Source organism: Chiloscyllium plagiosum, unplaced genomic scaffold, assembly GCF_037043375.1.
Source record: "Chiloscyllium plagiosum isolate Xiang-an unplaced genomic scaffold, Cpla_swu_hap1 HiC_scaffold_11, whole genome shotgun sequence".
NCBI lineage: Eukaryota > Metazoa > Chordata > Chondrichthyes > Orectolobiformes > Hemiscylliidae > Chiloscyllium > Chiloscyllium plagiosum.
Window position 1 is genome coordinate 47,128,067 of NW_028270149.1, and position 23,272 is coordinate 47,151,338.

The 23,272-nt window shown below is 41.4% G+C and overlaps 1 protein-coding gene across 5 annotated transcripts in view; it reads right to left on the reverse strand.

Annotated features, from left to right (window-relative positions):
- Nucleotides 1-20,548, reverse strand: part of taf1 (TAF1 RNA polymerase II, TATA box binding protein (TBP)-associated factor) — a 176,162-nt gene extending 155,614 nt beyond the window's left edge. For 4 of the 5 annotated variants that reach the window (XM_087992028.1, XM_043704747.2, XM_043704746.2 and 1 more), the window contains exons 1-5: nt 14,935-14,999; nt 13,586-13,723; nt 11,655-11,772; nt 5,927-6,043; nt 5,263-5,379 (exon numbers count right to left, since the gene is read on the reverse strand). In XM_087992028.1, coding sequence (XP_087848154.1) covers nt 5,263-5,379; nt 5,927-6,043; nt 11,655-11,772; nt 13,586-13,699 — 466 coding nt within the window. In that variant the 5' untranslated portion in view covers nt 13,700-13,723; nt 14,935-14,999. Of the gene's footprint in view, nt 1-5,262; nt 5,380-5,926; nt 6,044-11,654; nt 11,773-13,585; nt 13,724-14,934; nt 15,000-20,531 lie in introns of those variants that run through there. The other variant, XM_043704745.2, reaches the window with a different exon arrangement.
- Nucleotides 20,549-23,272: the final 2,724 nt, after the last annotated feature.

The window sequence follows — 23,272 nt, forward strand, 5'->3', positions numbered from 1 at the left end:
ACGACAAGCAACATGAATTTGACTGGGACAACACTACCATTATAGGGCAAGCGAAACAAAGAACAGCCAGGGAATTCCTAGAAGCTTGGCACTCATCCACAAACTCCATCAACAAACACATAGACCTGGACCCAATATACCGACCACTACAGCGGACAGCTGAAACTGACAACCGGAAGCGGCAGGGACAGGCCACTATAAATGCCGGAGGAAACACCACAGAAGCGCTTCACAGGAGGCTCCCAAGCACTGAGGATGTCACCTAGACAGGGGACGAAACGTTTGCAACAAAAACTTCCAGCTCGGCGAACAGAACCACAGCAACGAGCACCCGAGCTACAAATCATCTCACAAACTTTGAAAAATAAAATAGTATATTCCTGGATAGGTTCTGCAATATGTTGCTCGAAGAAACTATTCCTGATGTACTCAATGAATTTGTTTTCCATATTATCCTTACCCATCTGATCTGTGCTGCTAAAATTGCCAGTGACAACTGTTGTGCTTTTTTTACATGAAGGATGGTGATTAGAGGCCTTTTACTGATTATATAATTTAAAGGAGCATAATACTCACAGTATTAAAGCACCTTGGACTCTGCACATTGCAGGTAAGATTGTACTGAGGCAAGATTACAGTGGCCAGGGTTCTGGAGTTGGTTTTGGAGTCATCGAGACATCGAGATGTACAGACAAAAACATCTCATCCATGCTGAACAAATATCCTAAATTAATCTAGTCACATTTGCCAACTTGGCCCATATCCCCCTAAATCCTTCCTATTCATATACTCATCCAAATACCTTTTAAATGTTACAATTGTACCAGCCTCCGCCACTTCCTCTAGCAGCTCATTCCATACACACGCCACCATCTGCGTGAAAAAGGTGTCCCTTAGGTCCTTTTTAAATCTTTCCCCTTAAACCTTAAACATATGCCCTCTAGTTCTGAACTCCCTCACCTGAGGGAAAGGACCTTGTCTATTTACCCTATCCATGTCCCTCATGATTTTATAAACCTCTGCAAGGTCACCCCACTGCCTCCAACGCTCCAGGGAAAACAGCTCCAGCCTGTTCGGTCTCTCCTTTTGGCTCAAACCCTCCGACCCTGGCAACATCCTTGTGAATCCTTTCTGAACCCTTTTAACTTTCACAACATCTTTCCGATAGAGGGAGACTAGAATTGCACATGATATTCCAAAAGTGGTCTAACCAATGTCCTGTACACCTACAACATGACCTCCCAAGTCCTATACACAATGGACTGACCAATAAAGGAACGTATACCAAATGCCTTCTTCACTATCCTATCTATCCGCGACTCCACTTTCAAGGAACTATACCTGCACTCCAAGCAACACTCCCCAGGACCTTATCATTCATTTTATAAGTCCTGCCCTGATTTGCCTTTCCAAACTGCAGCATCTCACATTTATCCAAGTTGAACTCCATCTGCCACTCCTCAGCCCATTGGCCCATCTGATCAAGATACCTTTGCACTCTGAGGTAACCTTCTTCGCTGTCAAGTACACCTCCAATTTTAGTATCATCTACAAATTTACTAACAATACCCCACGTTGACGTTGAAATCATCTATATAAAACCAAAAAGCAGTCGTTTATTGTGGTTAATCCAAGATGGAGGATGGGAAAAAGTTGTGGCTCAAAGAGCTGCTCCTTTTTTTGAGGTATTTTCATGCTGGAGCTGATTTCCTCAAATTGTAGGAGCAGTAATTACTGTTTTTTAAGCTGTTGCATTGTTTTGGAACTTTGGGGAAAAAAATGATCAAAACAACGCCACTTTAAAAAGGAGAAAGAGAGACAAAGGCAGTGACCACATGGGCAGTGATTTAAAAGAAGTAAATCTGCACAGCTATGTGACCAAACACTTTGTGTAAGACATAGATTAAATAAGAAGTATTCTTGAGAAATATCTATTCCTAAATCAAATTCCTGAACTTTGAACAGACACCTTCAGTTTGGCATCTAACCCTGGGTATACTTCCCGTGACAGCCTCCCACTGGAAATTATTGGAGCCGGTCAATCTCAGCAATGCTGGGGGTTAATCCCAGCAGCTTCTCCTTGCTCTCCACTCCAGATGAAAACGAAATACCAGAAAGTGACCCACACAGGAAACCAGGGACTTTCACATCCAACCCCCACCTTGACTTAACGCAGTTCTTTAACTGATCCGGCTGTGGTTCGAGACTGGGTTCTGGGAGCAAACTCTCCTGCTCCGTTCCCCCAGGCCAACTCCCTCAAGAACTGCATACCATTTCCCTGTCACCTCTTCCTGATCTGGTCTGCTGGTGGGATAGAATATATGCAGAAATGGTTAAGGCACTAATTGCGATATGGTATTTAAAATACGATTCCATGAGTATGACTGTGTCAGGCTGTTGCTTGACTAGTCTGTGAGTCAGCTCTTGAATCTGTGACAGTCTGAGAATCAACACATTGTTGTGGCCTGGAGTCACATGTAGGTCATTTACCTTCATTCAACGACATTAGTAAACCATATATGTTTTTACAACAATCAACAGTAAATTCCTGTTCATCATTCAATATTTAATTCCAGATTTTTCCTTTTCAAATTCAAATCTCACCATCTGCTATGGTGAGATTTGAACCTGGATCTCTGGATTACCAACATCATTTTCGCTATGCCACAGCCTCCCCTCAGTCCCAGCTACCAGCTGCATGAGATCCAATACATATTAGCATGGTAGTGACTCTGCTTCTCTTGCCTAATTTATTTTAAAAATCCATTGTTGCAATTCATCTGGACCAGAGATTTTATCATCTTTAAGTCTGACTTGTTTATTTCACATTTTTAATTTCAATATTGAATATTCTTGATATTTTTGATGATAGTGATTTTTGAGAAGAAATGACATCACCAACCCAAGGAAATCGAAACACAAATAGAAAGCGGGTCACTAACACCAGTGCTTCACCGGAGACTCACTGCTAATGTTACCTAGTATGGTGATGAAATGTCTGAAAATGAACTTTCCAGCTCAATGAGCAAACGTACATACTTTTTTGATGATATACAAGATTTAATCAGAATTTCAGTTGCTGAACATGGATCTAAAGTGAATAACTTTGATTTGATTTATAAGTATTTGATCCTGATCATGAACTACCATGGTCTGATAAATTTCCTGGTATGGCAAAGGCCCACATATAAAGCTGTTTAATTTGGGAAATACAACTTGCACAAATATGCAATAATTCCTCTGCTTTCTCTTCCCTAGTAGTTTAAAAATGGGTAGATGCAATACATCAAGACCAAACATTTTATCATCATCTTTAGTTTTCATGAGTTCATTGAACAAATGTTTTTTCTTATATGTACTTAACTAATTATTCATCATTCAACTTCATGTCTATCTGTTCTACCATACTGGTAAATACCAATTCAATTATTGAATATTTCTCCCATCATTTTAATAATATGTACGGCATTATCCCATCCCAGCCTTCCTATTTTTGTTTGATAGGTCTGTAAAATATAGATCACTGGAAAATGGCTAATATAACACCCCTATTAAAGGAGGGAGAGAGGACATCAGGTTTCTGAAACATTAGGACCAGTCCTAGTGTAGGGGAGACCTGTACAAACTGGATGGACGCATGTTAACAGGATTGAACTGATATCTTCGCAGGGAGATAATGGTGAAATTTGAACATGGTGCATTGGGGTTGGTTTAAACTAGCATGTCAGGGAATGGGAACCTCAGGGAGTAACCCAAATGTGAAGGGAACTAAGCTGGTAAAAGGAAGTTGAAAAGCTACAAGAGAATTGAGATGACAGGAGAAATAAAGTGGAGCATCAAGTTTGTCTCAAATACTGAATGATATGAAAAAAGCCAAGATAAGAGTATCTACCCGAATGCATGCGACATTTACATCATGTAGGATGATTTAGAGTATAAGTAGAGGTAAGCAATGACAATATAATTGCCATTACAGAAAATGGCTGCATAGTAATCAGCACTAGAAATTGTATATTCAAGACTATTCGCTGTTTAGGAAGGGCAGACAACGGCGAAAGGATGTGACGTTGCAGAGAGAAGGCATCAGTACATTCGTGAAGCAGGATCTGAGATCAGAACAGCAACGTGTGGAATCTGTTTGGGTGGAATTAAGGAATGGCAGGGAGCAGCAAAATAATAGTGCTTGTGTGGGTCATGGTGTAAGTCAAAGATGAGAGAAGCACGTAGGATCTGCAATACAGTAATTATGGGTGACTTTAATTTTTCTTTCCCCCTTCATGCATGGGACATGGGCATCGCTGGCTGGCCAACCAGCATTTATTACCCAAACCTTTTTCCCTTGAGAAGATGGTGGTGACCTTCTTGAACTACTGCAGTCCACCTGCTGTGAGTTGACCCACAATGCTATGAGAGAGGGAATTGTAGGATTTTGACCCAGTGACCCAGTATTTGATCAGCCTTGAGTGTACTAAAGGGCTAGCAGGCTCAATTCACTGAACAGCCTATGTCTCTTTTCCTGTCATGTTGTCATTTTGGCTCCCCACTTTCTAGATTCTTAAAGCCTTTGACATTTCCCTGTTTAAATTTTCCACTAAAATGTTGGTCCCAGCCAAGCTTAGCTGAAAACCTTCCCAGTGATCCAATTCCTTCTTGTCCAAAAAGTAATACCAATGTTCCACGAAAAGGACCCCTCTTCCTACACCAAAACACTAGCCACACCATTATTCTTACGGCTTTTCTGTTACTATGCTAAATTAGATGTGGTTCATGTATAATAATCCAGAAATTACTTTCGTGATTGTGCAAGACAATTTAGAGGTTAAGTCCTGATCCTACCATGTCACTGTGTTTAACTTGAAACATGACATCTGCACTGACACCGTACATTTCCAAGTTTTCTTCCAGCCATAATGGCAGTGGGTAGTTCAAGATTCTCATTCTTTGCTGCAAAGGACACTATCTATCCCATGAATACAGAATATTCTACCACTAAAATATTTCTAGTTTACTCCTCTCCACATCCACCCCTTCACATACCCCAAGCTTATAGTTTGACCATTTTGTGTTCGAAGTTCCAGTCAATTGAATTAAATTATGGTGCCCAACTGAATTGTTATATCAGTATAACCCAGCAGTACTACAATTGCTAGCCCACAATCTGATTCAATTTGCTGATCAATTCAAGAGCAAACTAAGAGCATTCAACAAACTGTTCTTTCTCTGTTTCTCACTTTAAATAACAAACAATTATTTTGAACTCACCAATTATTTCCTGTGAATTTGACTCCTCCTTATTCAGTGGAGGTGGTGGTGGAGGGGGAGGCATGAGCTTTGAGTCCATATCTTCACTGTCTGCATCATAGTCATCATCATCGTCTTCTGAAGTCAGCAAGACGGGTGTTTAGTATACAATTTCCATTATATGGAGACAGATCTTATGTATTTAAAAGGTTATTACAGCTTTTAAATAAAGCCAAATAAGCAATTCAATGTCAGCATTTGAAACAATATTTAAAATATGATTTCTATAAGAATAACATTGCCTATTCTCCTACAATACCAAAGTGCAGGCCTCTGATCTATTTCCAAGAGCTTGTCAACAATTTGGGGAAATTCGTATTAAGCTGAAAAACCAGAATAATTGAAATATCAGATATCACATATACCTGTATTCCTAAACCCACTACGTTATTTTTCCTACACCAGCCCACCAGCTCTTTCTGTCATGCCTGAAGCATTAACACAAACAATTCATTCTAGCTTTTACCAATTGAATCTATTACTTATCATAGACCCGTTACTACAATAGAGGCATGTTTTCAGTCTTTACTTTTTTCTTTATTGCCAATCAGTAAAATGACAGGTTTCACTACTCAATATAGGAGTACAGTTAACTGGTTAATACATCTAAAATAATCTTGTTTACCCAGTCTCCTTAGTGGCTGAAGATTTCCCATCACGTGACGATACCTGCGGGTCTCATCCTCTGCTACCTCATTGATATCGGAGTAATCAATGGCATCATCTTTACTCTGAATCCAACCTACATACATAAGAACAATCATTAATCAGCTGAGCTAAATGAACTGCCTTGGGCCGAGGAATAACATGGAGCAGATCTGGACTTGTTTGTAGATCTTCAGGAGGAGAGTGATGAGTAGACTTGCATTTGTATACAGCCAAAATATTTCACAGAGAAGTTTCACATCTGCCATGGGGAAAATTTCAGAAGCTATTATTAAAAACTTTATTACAGAGGACGTGGACTAGGTCATGCTAATCAGGCAAAGCCAACATACTTTTGTCAAACATAAATCATGTTTAACTAATTTACTGGAGTTCTTTGATGAACTAACTTGTGCTATGAATAAAGGGGAATCAGAGGATGTGTTGTACTGAGATTTCCAGAAGGCATTTGATAAAGTGCAATATCAAAGATTATGTTGGAAAATAAATTCTCATAGCATTAGGGGGCAACATACTGGCAAGGATAGAGGATCGGCTGGCTAAGAGAAAGGACAGTAGGAATAAATAGGTCTTCGTCAGGCCGGCAGATGTCAGTGGTGTACTGGAGCCTCAATTATTTACAATTTACATAAATTATCAAGAGGAAGAGATAGGCTAAATTTACTGATAATACAAAAATAGGTTGGAAAGTGAGTTGTGAAGAGGACATAAGTAACCTAAAAAAGGATTTAGATAGGAAAGTAAATGAACAAATACCTAACAAATGGAGCACAACGCAGCAAAGTGTGGAATTACCCATTTTGGCAGTAAGAATAGAAAACCATATTATCTAAATGGTGAGAGATTATAGAGGTCTGAGATGCAGAGAGACCTGGGTGCCCCAGTGCATGAATCACAAAATGTTAGCTTGCAGGTATATCAAGTAATCAGAAAAGTTAAAAGAATGTTGTGTTTTATGGTGACAGGAATTGATGCGCAAGTGTAGAGAGGTTACCCTTCAGTTGTACAGATCATTGATGACACCACATCTGGAGTCAACATAATGACAGAAGGATGTTAATGCATTGGAAGCAGTTCAGGGAAGGTTTACTAGACTAATTCCTCAGGAGGAAAGGCTTGACGGGGTACACCTATATCTGCTGCAGTTCAGAAACATTAGGGGTGACTTAACAGAAACAGAAGATCCTTAGGGGACTTGATCAGGTGGATTTTGAAAGGATGTCTCCCCTTCTGGGAGAATCTTGAACTAGGGGACACTATTTTAAAAATAAAGTGGTGGTCTATTTAAGACAGAGATATGAAAACATTTTCTCACTCAGATTTATGAGATTCTTTGGAATCCTCTTCCTCAAAAAGCAGTGGATGCAGAATCTTTAAATATTTTTAAGACAGAAATAGACAGATTCTTGATTACAAAAGGGATGAAAGATTACTAGGGATATGCAGAAACGTACAGTTGAGGTTAAAATCAGATCAGACTTAATCTTAATGAATGGCAGAGCAGGCTTAAAGAGCCAAGTGACGTTCTCTTGATCCTTGTTCATATATTTGTAAGAAAAATGATTGCCAAGCTAAAGGAAGAGAGATCAGGAGAGAGGAACACAAGAGTCATAGAGATGTACAGCATGGAAACAGACCCTTCGGTCCAACCTGTCCATGCCGACCAGATATCCCAACCCAATCTAGTCCCACCTGCCAGCACCTGGCCCATATTCCTCCAAACCCTTCCTATTCGTATACCCATCCAAATGCTTTTTAAATGTTGCAATTGTACCAGCCTCCACCACTTCCTCTGGCAGCTAATTCCATACACGTACCACCCTCTGCATGAAAAGATTGCCCCTTAGGTCTCTTTTATATCTTTCCCCTCTCACCCTAAACCTATGCCCTCCAGTTCCGGACTCCCCGATCCCAGGGAAAAGACTTTATCTATTTATCCTATACATGCCCCTCATTATTTCATAAACCTCTATAAGGTCACCCCTCAGCCTCCAACGCTTCAGGGAAAACAGCCCCAGCCTGTTCAGCCTTTCCACATAGCTCAAATCCTCCAAACCCGGCATCATCCTTGTAAATCTTTTCTGAACCCTTTTAAGTTTCACAACATCTTTTCAATAGGAAGGAGACCAGAACTGCACGCAATATTTCAACAGTGGCCTAACCAATGTCCTGTACAGCTGCAACATGACCTCCCAACTCTTGTACTCAATACTCTGACCAATAAAGGAAAGCATACAAAATGCCTTCTTCACTATCCTATCTACCTGTGACTCCACTTTCAAGGAGCTATGAATCTGCACTCCAAGGTCTCTTTGTTCAGCAACACTCCCTAGGACCTTAACATTAAGTGTATAAGTCCTGATAAGATTTGCTTTCCCAAAATGCAGCACCTCGCATTTATCTGAATTAAACTCCATCTGATACTTCTCAGCCCATTGGCCCATCTGGTCCAGATCCTGTTGTAGTCTAAGGTAACCCTCTTCGCTGTTCACTACACCACCAATTTTGGTGTCATCTGCAAACTTACTAACTGTACTTCTTATGCTCGCATCCAAATCATTTATGTAAATTACAAAAAGTACAGGACCCAGCACCGATCCTTGCGGCATTCCACTGGTCACAGGCCTCCAGTCTGAAAAACAACCCCACCACCACCCTCTGTCTTCTACCTTTGAGTCAGTTCTGTATCCAAATGGCTAGCTCTCCCTTTATTCCATGAGATCTAGCCTTGCTAATCAGTCTCCCATGGGAAACCTTGTCAAACGCCTTACTGAAGTCCATATAGATCACATCTACTGCTCTGCCCTCATCAATCTTCTTTGTTACTTCTTCAAAAAACTCAATCAAGTTTGTGAGACATGATTTCCCATGCACAAAGCCATGCTGACTATCCCTAATCAGTCCTTGCCTTTCCAAATACATGTACATCCTGTCCCTCAGGATTCCCTCCAACAACCTGCCCACCACTGAGGTCAGGCTCACTGGGTCTATAGTTCCCTGGCTTGTCTTTACCGCCCTTCTTAAACATTGGCACCACGTTTGCCAACCTCCAGTCTTCCGGCACCTCACCTGTGACTATTAATGATACAAATATCCCAGCAAGAGGCCCAGCAATCACTTCTCTAGCTTCCCACAGAGTTCTCAGTACACTTGATCAGGTCCTGGGGATTTATCCACCTTTAACTGTTTCAAGACATCCAACACTTCCTCCTCTGTAATCTGGACATTTTGCAAGATGTCACATCTATTTCCCTATAGTTTATATCTTCCATATCCTTTTCCACAGTAAATACTGTTGCAAAATATTCATTTAGTATCTCCCACATTTTCTGTGGCTCCACACAAAGGCCGCCTTGCTGATCTTTGAGGGGCCCTATTCTCTCCCTAGTTACCCTTTTGTCCTTAATATATTTGTAAAAACCCTTTGGATTCTCCATAATTCTATTTGCCAACGCTATCTCATGTCCCCTTTTTGCCCTCCTGATTTCCCTCTTAAGTATACTCCTACTTTCTTTATACTCTTCTAAGGATTCATCGATCTATCCTGTCTCTACCTCACATATGCTTCCGAACCAAACCCTCAATTTCTTTAGTCATCCAGCATTCCCTATACCTATCAGCCTTCCCTTTCACCCTGACAGGAATATACTTTCTCTGGACTCTCGTTATCTCATTTCTGAAGGCTTCCCATTTTCCAAACGTCCTTTTAACTGCGAAATCTACCTCCAATCAGCTTTCGAAAGTTCTTGCCTAATACTGTCAAAATTGGCCTTTCTCCAATTTAGAACTTCAACTTTTAAATCTGGTTTATCCTTTTCCATCACTATGTTAAAATGAATTATGGTCGCTGGCCCCAAAGTGCTACCCCACTGACACCTCAGTCACAGCCCTGCCTTATTTCCCAAGAGTAGGTCAAGTTTTGTACCTTCTCTAGTAGGTACATCCACATACTGAATCAGAAAATTGTCTTGTACACACTTAAGAAATTCCTCTCCATCTAAACCTTTAACACTATGGCAGTCCCAGTTGATATTTGGAAAGTTAAAATCCCCTATCATAACCACTCTATTATTCTTACAGATAGCTGAGATCTCCTTACAAGTTTGTTTCTCAATTTCCCTCTGACTATGAGGGGGTCTATAATACAATCCCAATAAGGTGATCATCCCTTTCTTATTTCTCAGTTCCACCCAAATAACTTCACTGGATGTATTTCCGGGAACATCCTCCCTCAGCACAGCTGTAATGCTATTCCTTATCCAAAAATGCCACTCCCCCTCCTCTCTTGCCTCCCTTTCTATCCTTCCTGTAGCATTTGTATCCTGGAACATTAAGCTGCCAGTCCTGCCCATCCCTGAGCCATGTTTCTGTAATTGCCATGATATCCCAGTCCCATGTTCCTAACCATGCCCTGAGTTCATCTGCCTTCCCTGTTGGGCCCCTTGCATTGAAATAAAGCAGTTTAATTTATTAGTCCTATCTCGAAAGAGATAGTTTTAAGAACAGTCTTAAAAGAGGGCAGAGAATTAGAGAGACATGGATATTACTGACTTGAAAAGGAACTGGGGTGGGATGCATCAGGCCAGAATCAAAAGAAACAGTAATTCGCTCCACCAGTATTATATTGAATCAGCAGGTTACAAAGGCATACCTCGACTTCAGCAGCAAATAGGCTGAGAGACAGTAACTGGACTAAGTAAGCTTGAGATTTCAGCTGGGGGAGGAAAATTAACTAAATATTTACAACTGTTAAATTATGTATAAGAACTTAACTCCAAGTAAATGAATAGTCAATAAATATATCTCTGGAGGTTAAAAAAAGAGGTGATAAGGAGGTCCACAATGCAAAGTTACCATATCTGAAGATTAGTCCATCTGTGATGGAGCCCGAGAGGTGGAAGTATGGAAAGAACATATTAGAATGTAAGACTGGAAATTCTTTCAACAGAAGAGAAAAGCGAAGTCCAAGAGAAAAATGAGGACTGTAGAATTCTGGAATTTATGTAGGGCACATCAGAATGCCCACAAGGAGTGCAATATTTAAAACATATTCCAGTAATCCCTCCGGTATCAGACACATACAGGGAATGAGGAATAAGGGTTACATGGATCTTAGAATCCCTACAACGTGGGAAGAGGTCATGCATTAAGTGAGCACTAATTCTCCAAACAGCAAGACCCAGACCCCCACCCATCCCGTAATCCTGCATTTAGCTTGGCATATCCACCTAACCCTGTACATCTTTGACTACCAGTTATAGGAGAAATACCACTGCTGGCTGAAATAACTCAACTCATTGCTGACAGAAGATGAGTGCGGTTTTTAAAATCAAGCAGTCACAAGCAGTCATAAACACTATCAGTGAGATTTTGATCAAAAGAAGAAAATGAGAGAATTAAACTGAGAGCGCGAGAAAAACATGACCAAATAATAGTTCCTTGAATGATGAAAACTTGCTCCTGTCCTGATAAGTCAATCACTCCGCCTTGATGAAGTTTCAGGAGGTGATAATTCTGATTTTTCATTTTGAATCCCAGACTATTGTACAATGGAAAAAGCAAGTGCATGCAGTCCGGACAACTTTCTGATTGCCGGTTGCATGAGAATTCCTGATGCCTGAGTGCTGGATAAATGGGACTTTTACTGTATATCTTTTAAATTTATTTTATGGAAAGTCATTGCTTACCCTCTGCATTGCTACTCCTTTCATCAGATTCCACTGCATCATCCTCACTGGCTGTGATTTCTTTGATAAGAGTCCCAAGACCCAATGTTCCCAAACCATCCAGATGCTTTTTTGACTCCTGTGAACAGACAGTGAACACATTACAACTCACTAAAGCTTGCATGGATCAGTTAGAGATGAACAAGACACAGCAATGAAATGACATCATTTTTCTGATCTACTAAACGAGTCAGTGAAAATAATGCCACATAAACACGAGTGATGTCACTGAAACAGCAAATAAATCTGGAAAACATCTTATCCTGTTCTCTCCCTCTCAATTAAATATTCACATCTTTACTGCAAAGTGGTTTCAACACTGGGCCAAATAAATGCTGAAAAAATCTATGGTGTTCAAGGCAAGTCAAGAATGTGTTTCTGCCTTGAGATGTGGTTGATCAGCTTTGAATTTTCCATTGTCAAAACAGAGCTCCATTATCCAGTAATTTAGTTGGTTATATTTTTGCACTGCTTTTCATATAGAGAAACACTCTTAATGAAGAAAGAAGTAGACGCTAATGGGAGGAGGGTCACTACAAACATTCTGGGGACCTTCAATTGACCAAAATATGGACTAGCTATAAAAATACAATGGCTACATGAATGCGTCAGAGGTTGGGAATTCTGAGGCAATCAACTCATCTCCTGTGTCTCCAAAACAATTGCAGCAACACGTAAGTAGTGGGGCAGAATATTGTCCACTTGCTGGGACAAATGCTGGGCAACAACACTCAAGAAGCTCTACACCGTCCAGAACAAAGCAGCCCTCCAGATCACCATTAACAATTATATTCAAACATTCGCCCCAACCCAATCACTGTCTATAATCTATAAGACGCATTCCATTAACTTGGCAAGCCTTCTTTCACAGCACCTACCAAATCCATCTACCACCTAGAAAGACAGCACAAACAGGGAACACCATCGTTTGCAAGTTCTTTGCCCAAGCCACATACAACCCTGAACAGTTAAAACTGTATTGCATAGCTTCAGCTGTTACTGGAACTACCTGTATTGCCGGTAACACTGAGTAAAACTAGTCTATGTGGACTGCAATCATTCAAGAAAGAAAACAAGCTTGCCACCACCTTCTCAAGTGCTGTTAGGAATGGGCAACAAATGTAGCTTGGCCAGTAGCACAGACACACTTGGACTTCTTTCTTAAAAATACAGAGGCCACAGACAATATGAAAGAAAATCCAAACTCTTAAAATCAATTTGCTGGGGCATAAACAGTTTGTGAAGTTTAATAAAGACAGAGTAACAGTAGTGTTAGATAAAGTCTTCTGAATGACAATGTATGAAATATCATTTAATTGTTTAAAATACTAGAAAGGAGCTTAATTCCAGACACAGAATTATGTAAAACAAAAGGTGTATATCAGTGACAACTCATAATAATACAGCAGGTCTATATTGTTGTGGTCAACAGGATTTGTCAACTGCAACGGTAGTCCAAAGTGATGAAATTCCAAGTCATAGGTTTCTGTGAGGAAATTTGTAGAAGAGAATTATACTATGTAGACTGTAAAAGTGTGTTACACTAAAGCTGAGATAAAGTATACATCGAAAGCAGCTCTAGCAACTTCTTTTTGCTTTACAAGATTCTGTAATTTTCTTCCTGAATAAAACTTACATCTGTGAATAAAGTTTTTAAGCTGTCACACAACGAAAACTAAGCCAATGGGTATTAATAGCATGCAACTTACATAATTGTTCTTATTGTGCTGTTTCAGTTTGTGGATGTAATGATAAAAACAATAGTTTGGACATCCACAGTAAAATTTTCTGCCTGCTAAAAAAATTAATCTTGCTGTTTAAGTAGACACACACACATAGATATAGTCATGCACTTTCTACACTGCTACAGTGCTAATGAAAATACACATTACCTTGTCAAGGACACTATCATCCTCCAACTGTCCATCCTCATTAATGTTTCCAAACAGAAAGCCAGTGAGAGAGAATGGTTGTTCATGATCCTCATCACTGTCTGAGTCAGACATCTTCAGATACTACCAATCCACGTTCTAAAAATAAGAACAAAAGTAAGTCGCCTTGACCGTGCGATTTAAATCACCCATTGATTCACACTCTGCAATTAATAGTTCTGCAAGACACAATATTTTTCAGTCTGTCCTTTAGAGAAGGAAATCTGCTGTCTTTACCCAATCTGGTCTGCTTGTATCTCCGGACTACCAGCAATGTGGTTAACTCTTAAATGGCCTCTGAAATGGCCTAGAGATCTAATCAGTTCAAGAGCAACCAGGTACAGACAACAAATATCAGATTTGACAGGAATGTTCAAATCTCATATTAAAATTTTAGAAGTCTCACTAAATTGCTGTTGCTTCCTTGAATATCAGAATTGGTGGGGTGGTGCATCAAATTTGTCAAATCCAACATTTCTGCCACCTGCAATCAGATATCACCACCCCAAAGAGATGTTTGCTTTCCCACCCACCCGCTTCCCACAAGGACCATTCACTCTGTGATCCCTTCATCAACTCTACACTCCCCAACCCAGTACCTTTCCCTGCAAACGCGTCAGGTGCGACACCTGCCCCCACACCTCCCGTCACTTCCATGCAAGGCCCTAAACAAGCCTTCCAGATCTGACAGAGATTCGCCTGCACATCATTCAACCTTATCTATTGCATCCGTTGTTCCCGATGTGGTTTCCCCATATATCGGGGAGATCCAACGCAGACTCGGGGACCAAAGAGCATCTGTGCTCTGCACACATCAACCAGCCCGACCTTCCAGTTGCCATTCACTTTAATTACCTCTCCCACTTCCCCAGTAACATGTCCATCCTTGGCAACCTCCAGAATGAGACCAAACAGAAATTGGAGAAACAACAATATTTCACCTGGGAAGCTTACAGCCCAATGGCCTCAACATCGACTTCACCAGCTTCAAAATCCCTCCTCCCCCAGCCTTATCCCATATCTAGCCCCATACCCCTCCCTCTTGCCTTCTTGACCTGTCCTAACCTATCCATCTTCCTTATCTTCAGATCCTCAGATCTTGGAAGCAATAGAAAATGGGAATTCCTGTAGAATACCACTCCTAAAGGTCAACAAAGCATCCAAAATTTGATTGATTAATTGATGAATACAAAGTTATGTTTTACTTGGGTGAAGTGTAGGCTTGTCCTGCCAAAGTTAACTCTTTTCAGCTTTTTACAGAAAGTCGAGCTTATAGATTTCTGTACAATATTACAATATTAATTTCAAACCTGAGCAACAGTTTTTCAGTCCAGGTTGTGCTCCTCATGAATGTTTTCTTCCAGATCTATTCAATCTAAATCCCAAAGAAAATCAATTCAAATGATGTTTCCATTCAGTTCAGAAACATAGTTCTCTCAATAAATGGAATTTCTTTACAAGGCCTTTTGCTCTGGTCATATGAACAAAGCCTACTTCTTTTGCAGGATCAGACAAAATCAATGCTCAACTTTGATTAAGTCTTTTACAACAGGTTGTAGTCTCAGGACTTAATGAGGTTGGGCTCTGCAGTTTCTACCTTTCATAAATTATTTTAAAAGTGAATGTTGATTTGTATTGTGCGTGTTAATTTGGGTTTAATCATAAATAACGCTAAACAAAGTGTAATAATTTAAAAGATAGCAGAGCAGACGTCAATGGACAAAGAGATGCCAAACAAAATTCAACATAAATGTAATTTTTTTGATTTTGTTAAAGAATCAAGACTGGAGCATGTCTATGGCAACAAGTGTATTTTTTGTGGATCCAAACTGTTCTGTTCTGTCAGGCATAACTGTTGTTTTTCCGCTGCCTCTGTCTCCGCACTTACTTCATTGGGCAGGACTCCTCCCCCCGCAAGCCACTGATCCCTTCACCCACCTCCAGTATTCACCCTCCACTTGTACCATTTTCCCTTTCCTCTTGCTCGCCTCCTCAATCTCTTTGTTAAAAACTGCCAATGTGAAATCGCCCATATCAATTTCTCTGCTCCTCTCAGCCACTCTAACATGCCCATTTTGATTAGATTAGATTAATTACAGTGTGGAAACAGGCCCTTTGGCCCAATAAGTCCACACCAACCCTCCGAAGAGCAAACTACCCAGACCCATTCCCCTACACTTACCCCTTCATCTCACACTACGGGCAACTTAGCATGGCCAATTCACCTAACCTGATCATTTTTGGACTGTGGGAGGAAACCGGAGCACCCTGAGGAAACCCACGCAGACATGGGGAGAATGTGCAAACTCCACATAGACAGTTGCCTGGGGCGGGAATTGAACCCAGGTCTTTGGTGCTGTGAGGCAGCAGTGCTAACCACTGTGCCACCATGCCGCTCCAAATCAATAAGACAAAGCCTCCCTTCAAACTTCACTTCTTATGACTGCCTTTTTTAGTTGGCAGTGAAAACAGCAATGAGAGCAACCTGGGAATACATACTATCCCCCTCTCAGCCCTCTGCATGAGGGAGTAATTTGTGATCTTGCTCCACTTTGTAACTGCTGCTCAATACTTAGTTCAGACATAACTGATCCTATTGAATATTAATTGCATAGTTTGAAGTGGTACTTGGGATCAGGGTAAAGATGAAAATGTGGCAGAATGCAGATAACATGAGAGAGTTTGATGGGAAAAATGAAATGGCATGGGATGTGGATGACACAGGAAGGAATGGTATGTAAGATGCTGTAGAATGGAGAATGACTTGGGAAGGCAGAGATGAGAAATATAGTACTCAAAGGACAGACCAACGTGGCAAAGGAGGTAGGGTAGGCATGGAAGAGATGCACAAGACAATGGAAGTGGTTAAGTATGACAAAATCAAGTGGTCAATTATTTGAATCAATTTAACAAAAGCTATTCTTCCTGCTAAAAATGAATATTTACTAGATTTAAATGAAAATGTTTCAGAAAAGCTGTCAAGAGAAATAAAAAAAGTTTGCACTGATTCAATAGAAGATTATAATAATCTATACATCCAGAGTTTCTACACAATCTAACTCAATAGGAATTCCACATCTAGCTTCTTTCTTCATTACTAGCCACTCCCTTCAATCCCACCAAATTCAATATACACAACTGCTAGAATTCATAAATTTGTGTCACTCTGATTATTCCTTCAGTTGTATCATTCCTTATGTTTGTTCACTGAGCTAACTTTCTCTTGATAGAATCATCGAGTTATAGAGTGATACTGCATGGAAACAGGCCCTTCACCCCAAACTGGTCCATGCTGACCATAATGCCCACTCTGCTAGTTCCAATTGCCTGCATTTGGTCCATATCCCTCTAAACCCTTCCCAGCCATGTACAGTTCTAAAATGTTGCTATTGATTCTTAAACCTCTCCCCTCTCACCTTAAACCTATACCTTCTAGATTTCAAATCCCCATCCCCGGAACAAAACTATATGCATTCATCCTATTTATGACCCTCATGATTTTACACGTCTCAGTGAGGTCACCCATCATTCTCCTACATTCCAAGGAATATCTCTTTGTTCTTGTGGACTTGCTTCATGCTATAGTTTGTTACCTGCAATCTCTGAACTAGTTTGTTAATCCTGCACTATCAGCAACCTGGAGGTTATCATTGACCAGAAATTGAATTGGCCTAGTCACATAATTACTATAGCCACAAAAGTAAGTCAGAGACTATGAATCTACATCAAGCAATTCACCTTCTGACTTGATAAAGTGTGTTCACTATCAACAATTAAGGAGTGAGATGGAATACCCCCCAGTCGCCTGATGAGTACAGTTTCAATAACACTTAAGACACCTGATAGCATCAGGACAAAATATCCTGTTTGATTGGCACCAATCCATAAACATTTATTTCCTTTACCACTAACACTCAGTAGTAGCTGTGTCCCACCTGCTGGATGCACTACAAAGAATCACCAAGGAGCGATAGGGAGAGGATGAATATGCTGGGGCTGTGAACCATGGAGTGTCAAAGGCTGAGAGGTGACCTGATAGAGGTTTATAAAATCATGAGAGACATGAATAGGATAAATAGCAAAGGTCTTTTCCCTGGGGTGGGGGAGTCCAGGCCTAGAGGGCATAGCTTTAGGGTGAGAGGAGAAAGATATAAAAGGGACCAAAGGGGTGACGTTTTCCACAAAGAGGGTGGTGCGTGTATGGAATGAGCTGCCAGAGGAGGTGGTGGAGGCTGGTACAATTACAACATTTAAGAGGCATCTGGATGGGTATATGAACAGGAAGAGTTTAGAGGGATACAGGCAAAGTGCTGGCAAATGGGAATAGATTAGATTAGGATAACTGGTCGGCATGAACACGTTGGACCAAAGGGTCTGATTCCACATTGAACATCTCCTATGACTCTTTAGATACCACCTTTCAAACCCATGACCACTGCCATGGAGGTCAAAGGTAGCAAACATCACCATGTGCAACGTCCATTCCAAGCCACTCACCAAGTCATTCTGATTTGGAAAAACTTCAATGTTACTGGGTCAAAATCATGGAACTCGCTCCCTAATAATATTGCGGGTTGACCTATACCAAATGGACTGGAGTGGTTCATGAACACAGTTCACCAAAACCTTCTCAATGACAACTAGGACTGGCCAATAAATGCTGACCCAGCCAAAAATACCCATATCCCATGAATAAACTGAAAAAATACTATCTCTCTCATGTTGTCTCCAAGTTACAAGACCTACTTCCTACTCTCTTGACCCTATTCTCAACATGCTCTTGACCAGCCAAACTCTCTTCTCAGAAATCATATTAACTAATACTTTGAATAATTACCTTGCCATGGATACAGTTTTCCCAAACTTTGAAATGCACCATCTCCCCAACTTATACAAACATTCTCTTATACTTGCAAATCTCTACCCTACTTCCAATCTACGTTTAAGATCTCTGGACATGTAGTCACTTTCCAAAGCACTGCCATCCTTCTCACAACTCTTCACCAGATTTCTGGCATTTTCCTACAACGTTCTGCTGAGCTTTTCCAGCAATTTCTGCTTTTGTTTCTGATTTACAGCATCGGCAGTTCTTTCAGTTTTTATTCTGATGACCCTACTCAAAGTCACAAATGCCACAAACTGTCACAAAACCAGAGCATCCTCCAACACCTTACCTCTGCCATCCAGGTGAGTGGGTCTTTCTTTCTCTAGTTCCACTCCTACCTGTACAGTCACAGTCAATGAATGATCTCCTCCACAAAGTCCAAAGCAAAACACTGAATTAAATTATGTCCCATTTTTCCATTCCTCGTTATTAATTCTGCAACTGCATCTTCCAAGTGCCCCTTAATCACTTTAACTACTTTTTGTTGGAACGTATCTGTCTTTTCAGTTACTGCTATTTGTGCAATTCCACTGCAACTCTTAAGACATTGTATTGACTTTTTTAAAAGGACTATTATTAAGGTTCTGGATTAGTGGTGCTGGAAGAGCACAGCGGTTCAGGCAGCATCCAAGGAGCAGTAAAATCGACGTTTTGTGCAAAAGTCCTTCATCAGGAATACAGGCAGAGAAGCCTGAAGGATGGAGAGATAAGTGAGAGGAGGGTGGGAGTAGGGAGAAAGTACAATAGCTGAATGGGGGAGGGGATGAAGGTGATAGGTTGGGGGGGGAAGAGGGTGGAGTGGATGTGGAAAAGAAGATGGGCAGGTAGGACACGTCATGGGGACAGTGCTGACTGGAAGTTTGGAACTGGGGTGAGGTTGGGGAAGGGGAAATGAGGAAACTGTTGAAGTCCACATTGATGCCCTGGGTTGAAGTGTTCCAAGGCAGAAGATGAGGTGAGGGAGGCCCAGGACCTCCATGTCCTCGGCAGAGTGGGAAGGGGAGTTGAAATGTTGGGCCACAGGGCTTCCAGCACCACTAATCCAGAATCTGGTTTCCAGCATCTGCAGTCATTGTTTTTACCTATTATTAAGGCTGCTGACCCTGAGCTCAGCCATAGGTATCAGAATTCCCATCAGAAACCCTATGCCGATTTTCCCTCTTTTAAGATATTTGTTGAAATCTCCCTCTTCAATCAAACTTTGACCACCTATTCCAATATTTTCCCCTTTGGCTCAATGCCTATATTCACATTTCAATCATTTATTTACACATTGAAATACCTTGAGATGATTTAATGTACTAAAAGTGTTAAATAAATATAAGTTGCCACTGTCCTTATCAATCACTGCCCCAAACTGCTGAGCCAAATATTGTAAGCAAAGTTATCAAAATAATGTCAAAAATCACATGACACAGGGTTATAGTTCAACAGGTGTGATTTTTGACTTTGTCCACCCTAGTCCAACTTTGGCATGTCCACAACAAAAATAATGAAAGCTTCAAAGAGATTCAATTGTATAGGAATATTTGAAAAGCAATAACATGCCCGTCTAAAGTATTTTGAGATGGAGCATATGGGTACGGAATCTCCTTAAAAGACATTCTGCCCTCAGACTGACAGGTGATAATGGGGAGTAACAAATCTACTTGGAATAAAATAAGGCCCGTTGTATAAATAGTGAAATATGAGATTCTGCTAAATGCAGCAAAGTTTAATGTCCCTGATCCAGTTACAAACACTGTCCCACAAGTTCCAAATACGAAATTGACGTTTCTACTGAAACATTAACCTTCCCTTCAGAGTGTATTTTTTAATCAAACTAAAAGCTGGCCCATTCCTCGCTCCACCTCCCGTTCCACCGTCTTAACTCTCCGGCCACCTTCAGGTCTTAGCACCAGCTGAATCCAACTTTTCTTGTGACGAAGACAAGCTGTCAGTCAGCCCACATCACAACAACTATTGCAACGATATCTTTCCATTCTCCGCGCCGCCTATTTACAAACCCCGGAATACACTTACCGAACGTCCGCCGCGACCTTTCCAACACGATAGACAAATCCAGCAAACTTCCAGGAACAGCGCCACCAGCTGCCTGGGAGGAACCACGGCGCCATCTACAGCCCGGGAGGAACCACAGCTCCACCCGCTAACCAGGAAGGACTCACAGCGCCACCCGCTGCCCGGGGTGGAACCACGGCGCCATCTACAGCCCGGGAGGAACCACAGCTCCACCCGCTAACCAGGAAGGACTCACAGCGCCACCCGCTGCCCGGGGTGGAACCACGGCGCCATCTACAGCCCGGGAGGAACCACAACTCCACCCGCTACCCAGGAAGGACCCGCAGCGCCACCCGCTGCCCGGGGTGGAACCATGGCGCCATCTGCTGCCCGGGATGAACCACGGCGCCACTAGCTGACCAAATCGAGAACAGTAACACCCATTTGCCCGGGTGAACCATAGAGACAGCTGCGGACGAAGTTTACAGCCAAGCTATGGCTTCTTGTACCACGGTGATAATGTTCCCAGGATTTAGTTGTGTTCATCCCGGTTCGTATTTACTTCAAAGGGAACGGTGCATAAATGTTAAGAGGTTTTGCTATAACTATACTAACACTCTAGTCAGACCACAGCTGTGAACAGTTTTGGATACCTTTTCTAAGGACTGCATTAGAGTCAATCCACAGAATATTCAAAGAGAGGAATGGCAAATGACGTTTAATTTAGATAAATGCGAGGTGCTGCATTTTGGAAAAGCAATTCAAGGCAGGACTTATACAGTTAATGGTAAGGTCCTAGGGAGTGTTGCTGAACAAAGAGACCTTGGAGTACAGGTTCATAACGCCTTGAAAGTACTTAAGATAGTGAAGAAGGCATTTGGTATGCTTTCCTTTATTCGTCAGAGCATTGAGGAGAGGAGTTGGGAGGTCACGTTGCGACTGACCACGGCACCATGGTGCAGAAGGCCATTCATGAGGGGGAGCAAAAAGACAAGTAGTTGTTATAGAGGATTTTATAATTAGGGGGACAGATAGTATCCCTTGTGAGCCAATTGGAAGTCCTGCATGGTGTATTGCCTGCTTGGTGCCAGGGTGCAAGACATCTCAAACCGGCTTAAAAGGATATTGGAGCAGGAGGGAGAGGATCCAGTTGTTGTGGTCCACGTTGGCACAAACAATAGGCAAGGCTAGGAAGGAGGACCTGTTTGGGGAGTAGTAAGCACTAGGAAGGAAATTGAAGAACAGGTCCTCAGATTGGCAAGGTCATGATGATCTTGGGGGGACTTCAATATGCAAATGGACTGGGTGAATAATGTTGCCATTGGATACAAAGAAAGAGAATTCATGGAATGCTTACAGGATAGCTTTTTGGAAAGCTTGTGCAGGTGCCCTCAAGGGAGCAGGCTATTCTGGACTTAGTGCTATGTAATGAGTCAGACTTTATAAAAGATCTTAAAGTAAGGGAACACTGAGGAGGCAGCGATCATAATATGGTAGAGTTCAGTCTGCAGTTTGAAAGAGAGAAGGCAAAAATCAGATGTAATGGTGTTAGTTAATTAAAGGTAATTACAGGGGCACGAGAGAGGAATAGATGAAATTCGACTGGAAGCAGAGCCTAGTGGGGAAGAGGGACAGTCGACCAACAGTGACAGGAGTTTCTAAGTGTAAAGAAGGACATAGTACAGAGGTTCATCCCAAAGAAAAGAAAGATTACCTGGTGGAGATGGATTAGACAGCCATAGCTGACAAAGGAAGTCAAGAAATGTATCATAGAAAAAGAGAGAGCCTATAAAGTGGCCAAGAGAACTGGGAAATCAGAAGATTGGGAAGACTATAAAAACAAACAGAGGATAACAAACAGAGAGATAAGGAAGGAGTGGATTAAATAGCCAGTAATATTAGAAATGATAGTAAACGTTTCTTTCAATACATAAACAAATGAGAGGCAAAAGTAGAAATTGGGTCACTCCAAATTGATGCAGGAAGGTGAGGGATGGGAGATAAGGAAATAGCTGAAGAGCTTAATAAATACTTTGTGTCAGTCTTCACAGCGGAAGACATGAGTAATATCCCAACAATTAAGGAGAGTCAAGGGGAAGAGTTGAGTATGGTAGCCATTACAAAACAAAGTGCTTAAAAAGCTAAAAGCCTAAAAATTGATAAATCTCCTGGCCACAATGGGCTGCGTCTTAGAATTCTGAGAGAGGTGGCTGAAGAAATAGCAGAGGCATTGGTTGTAATCTTTCAAAAATCACTGGAGTCAGAGAAAGTCCCAGATGATTGGAAAATCGCTATTGTAACCCTCTTGTTCAAGAAAGGATCAAGACAAAAGATGGAAAGTTATAGGCCGATCAGCCTAACCTCAGTTGTAGGTAAAATTCTAGAATCCATCATTAGGGATGAAATTTCTAAATACTTCAAAGTGCAGGGTCAGATTAGAACAAGTCAGCATGGATTTAGTAAGGGGAGGTTGTGCCTTACAAACCTGTTAGAATTCTTTGAAGAGGTAACAAGTAGGTTAGCCCATGGCAACCCAGTGGATGTTATCTATCCAGACTTCTAAAAGGTCTTTGATAAGTTGCCTCACGGGAGGCTGCTGAGTAAAGTGAGGGCCCATGGTGTTCGAGATGAGCTACTGGCATGGATTGAGGATTGGCTGTCTGACAGAAGGCAGAGAGTTAGAATAAAAGGGTCTTTTTCGGAATGGCAGCTAGTGAGAAGTGGTTCGGTGAGCAGGGTTCGGTGTTGGGGCCGCAGGTGTT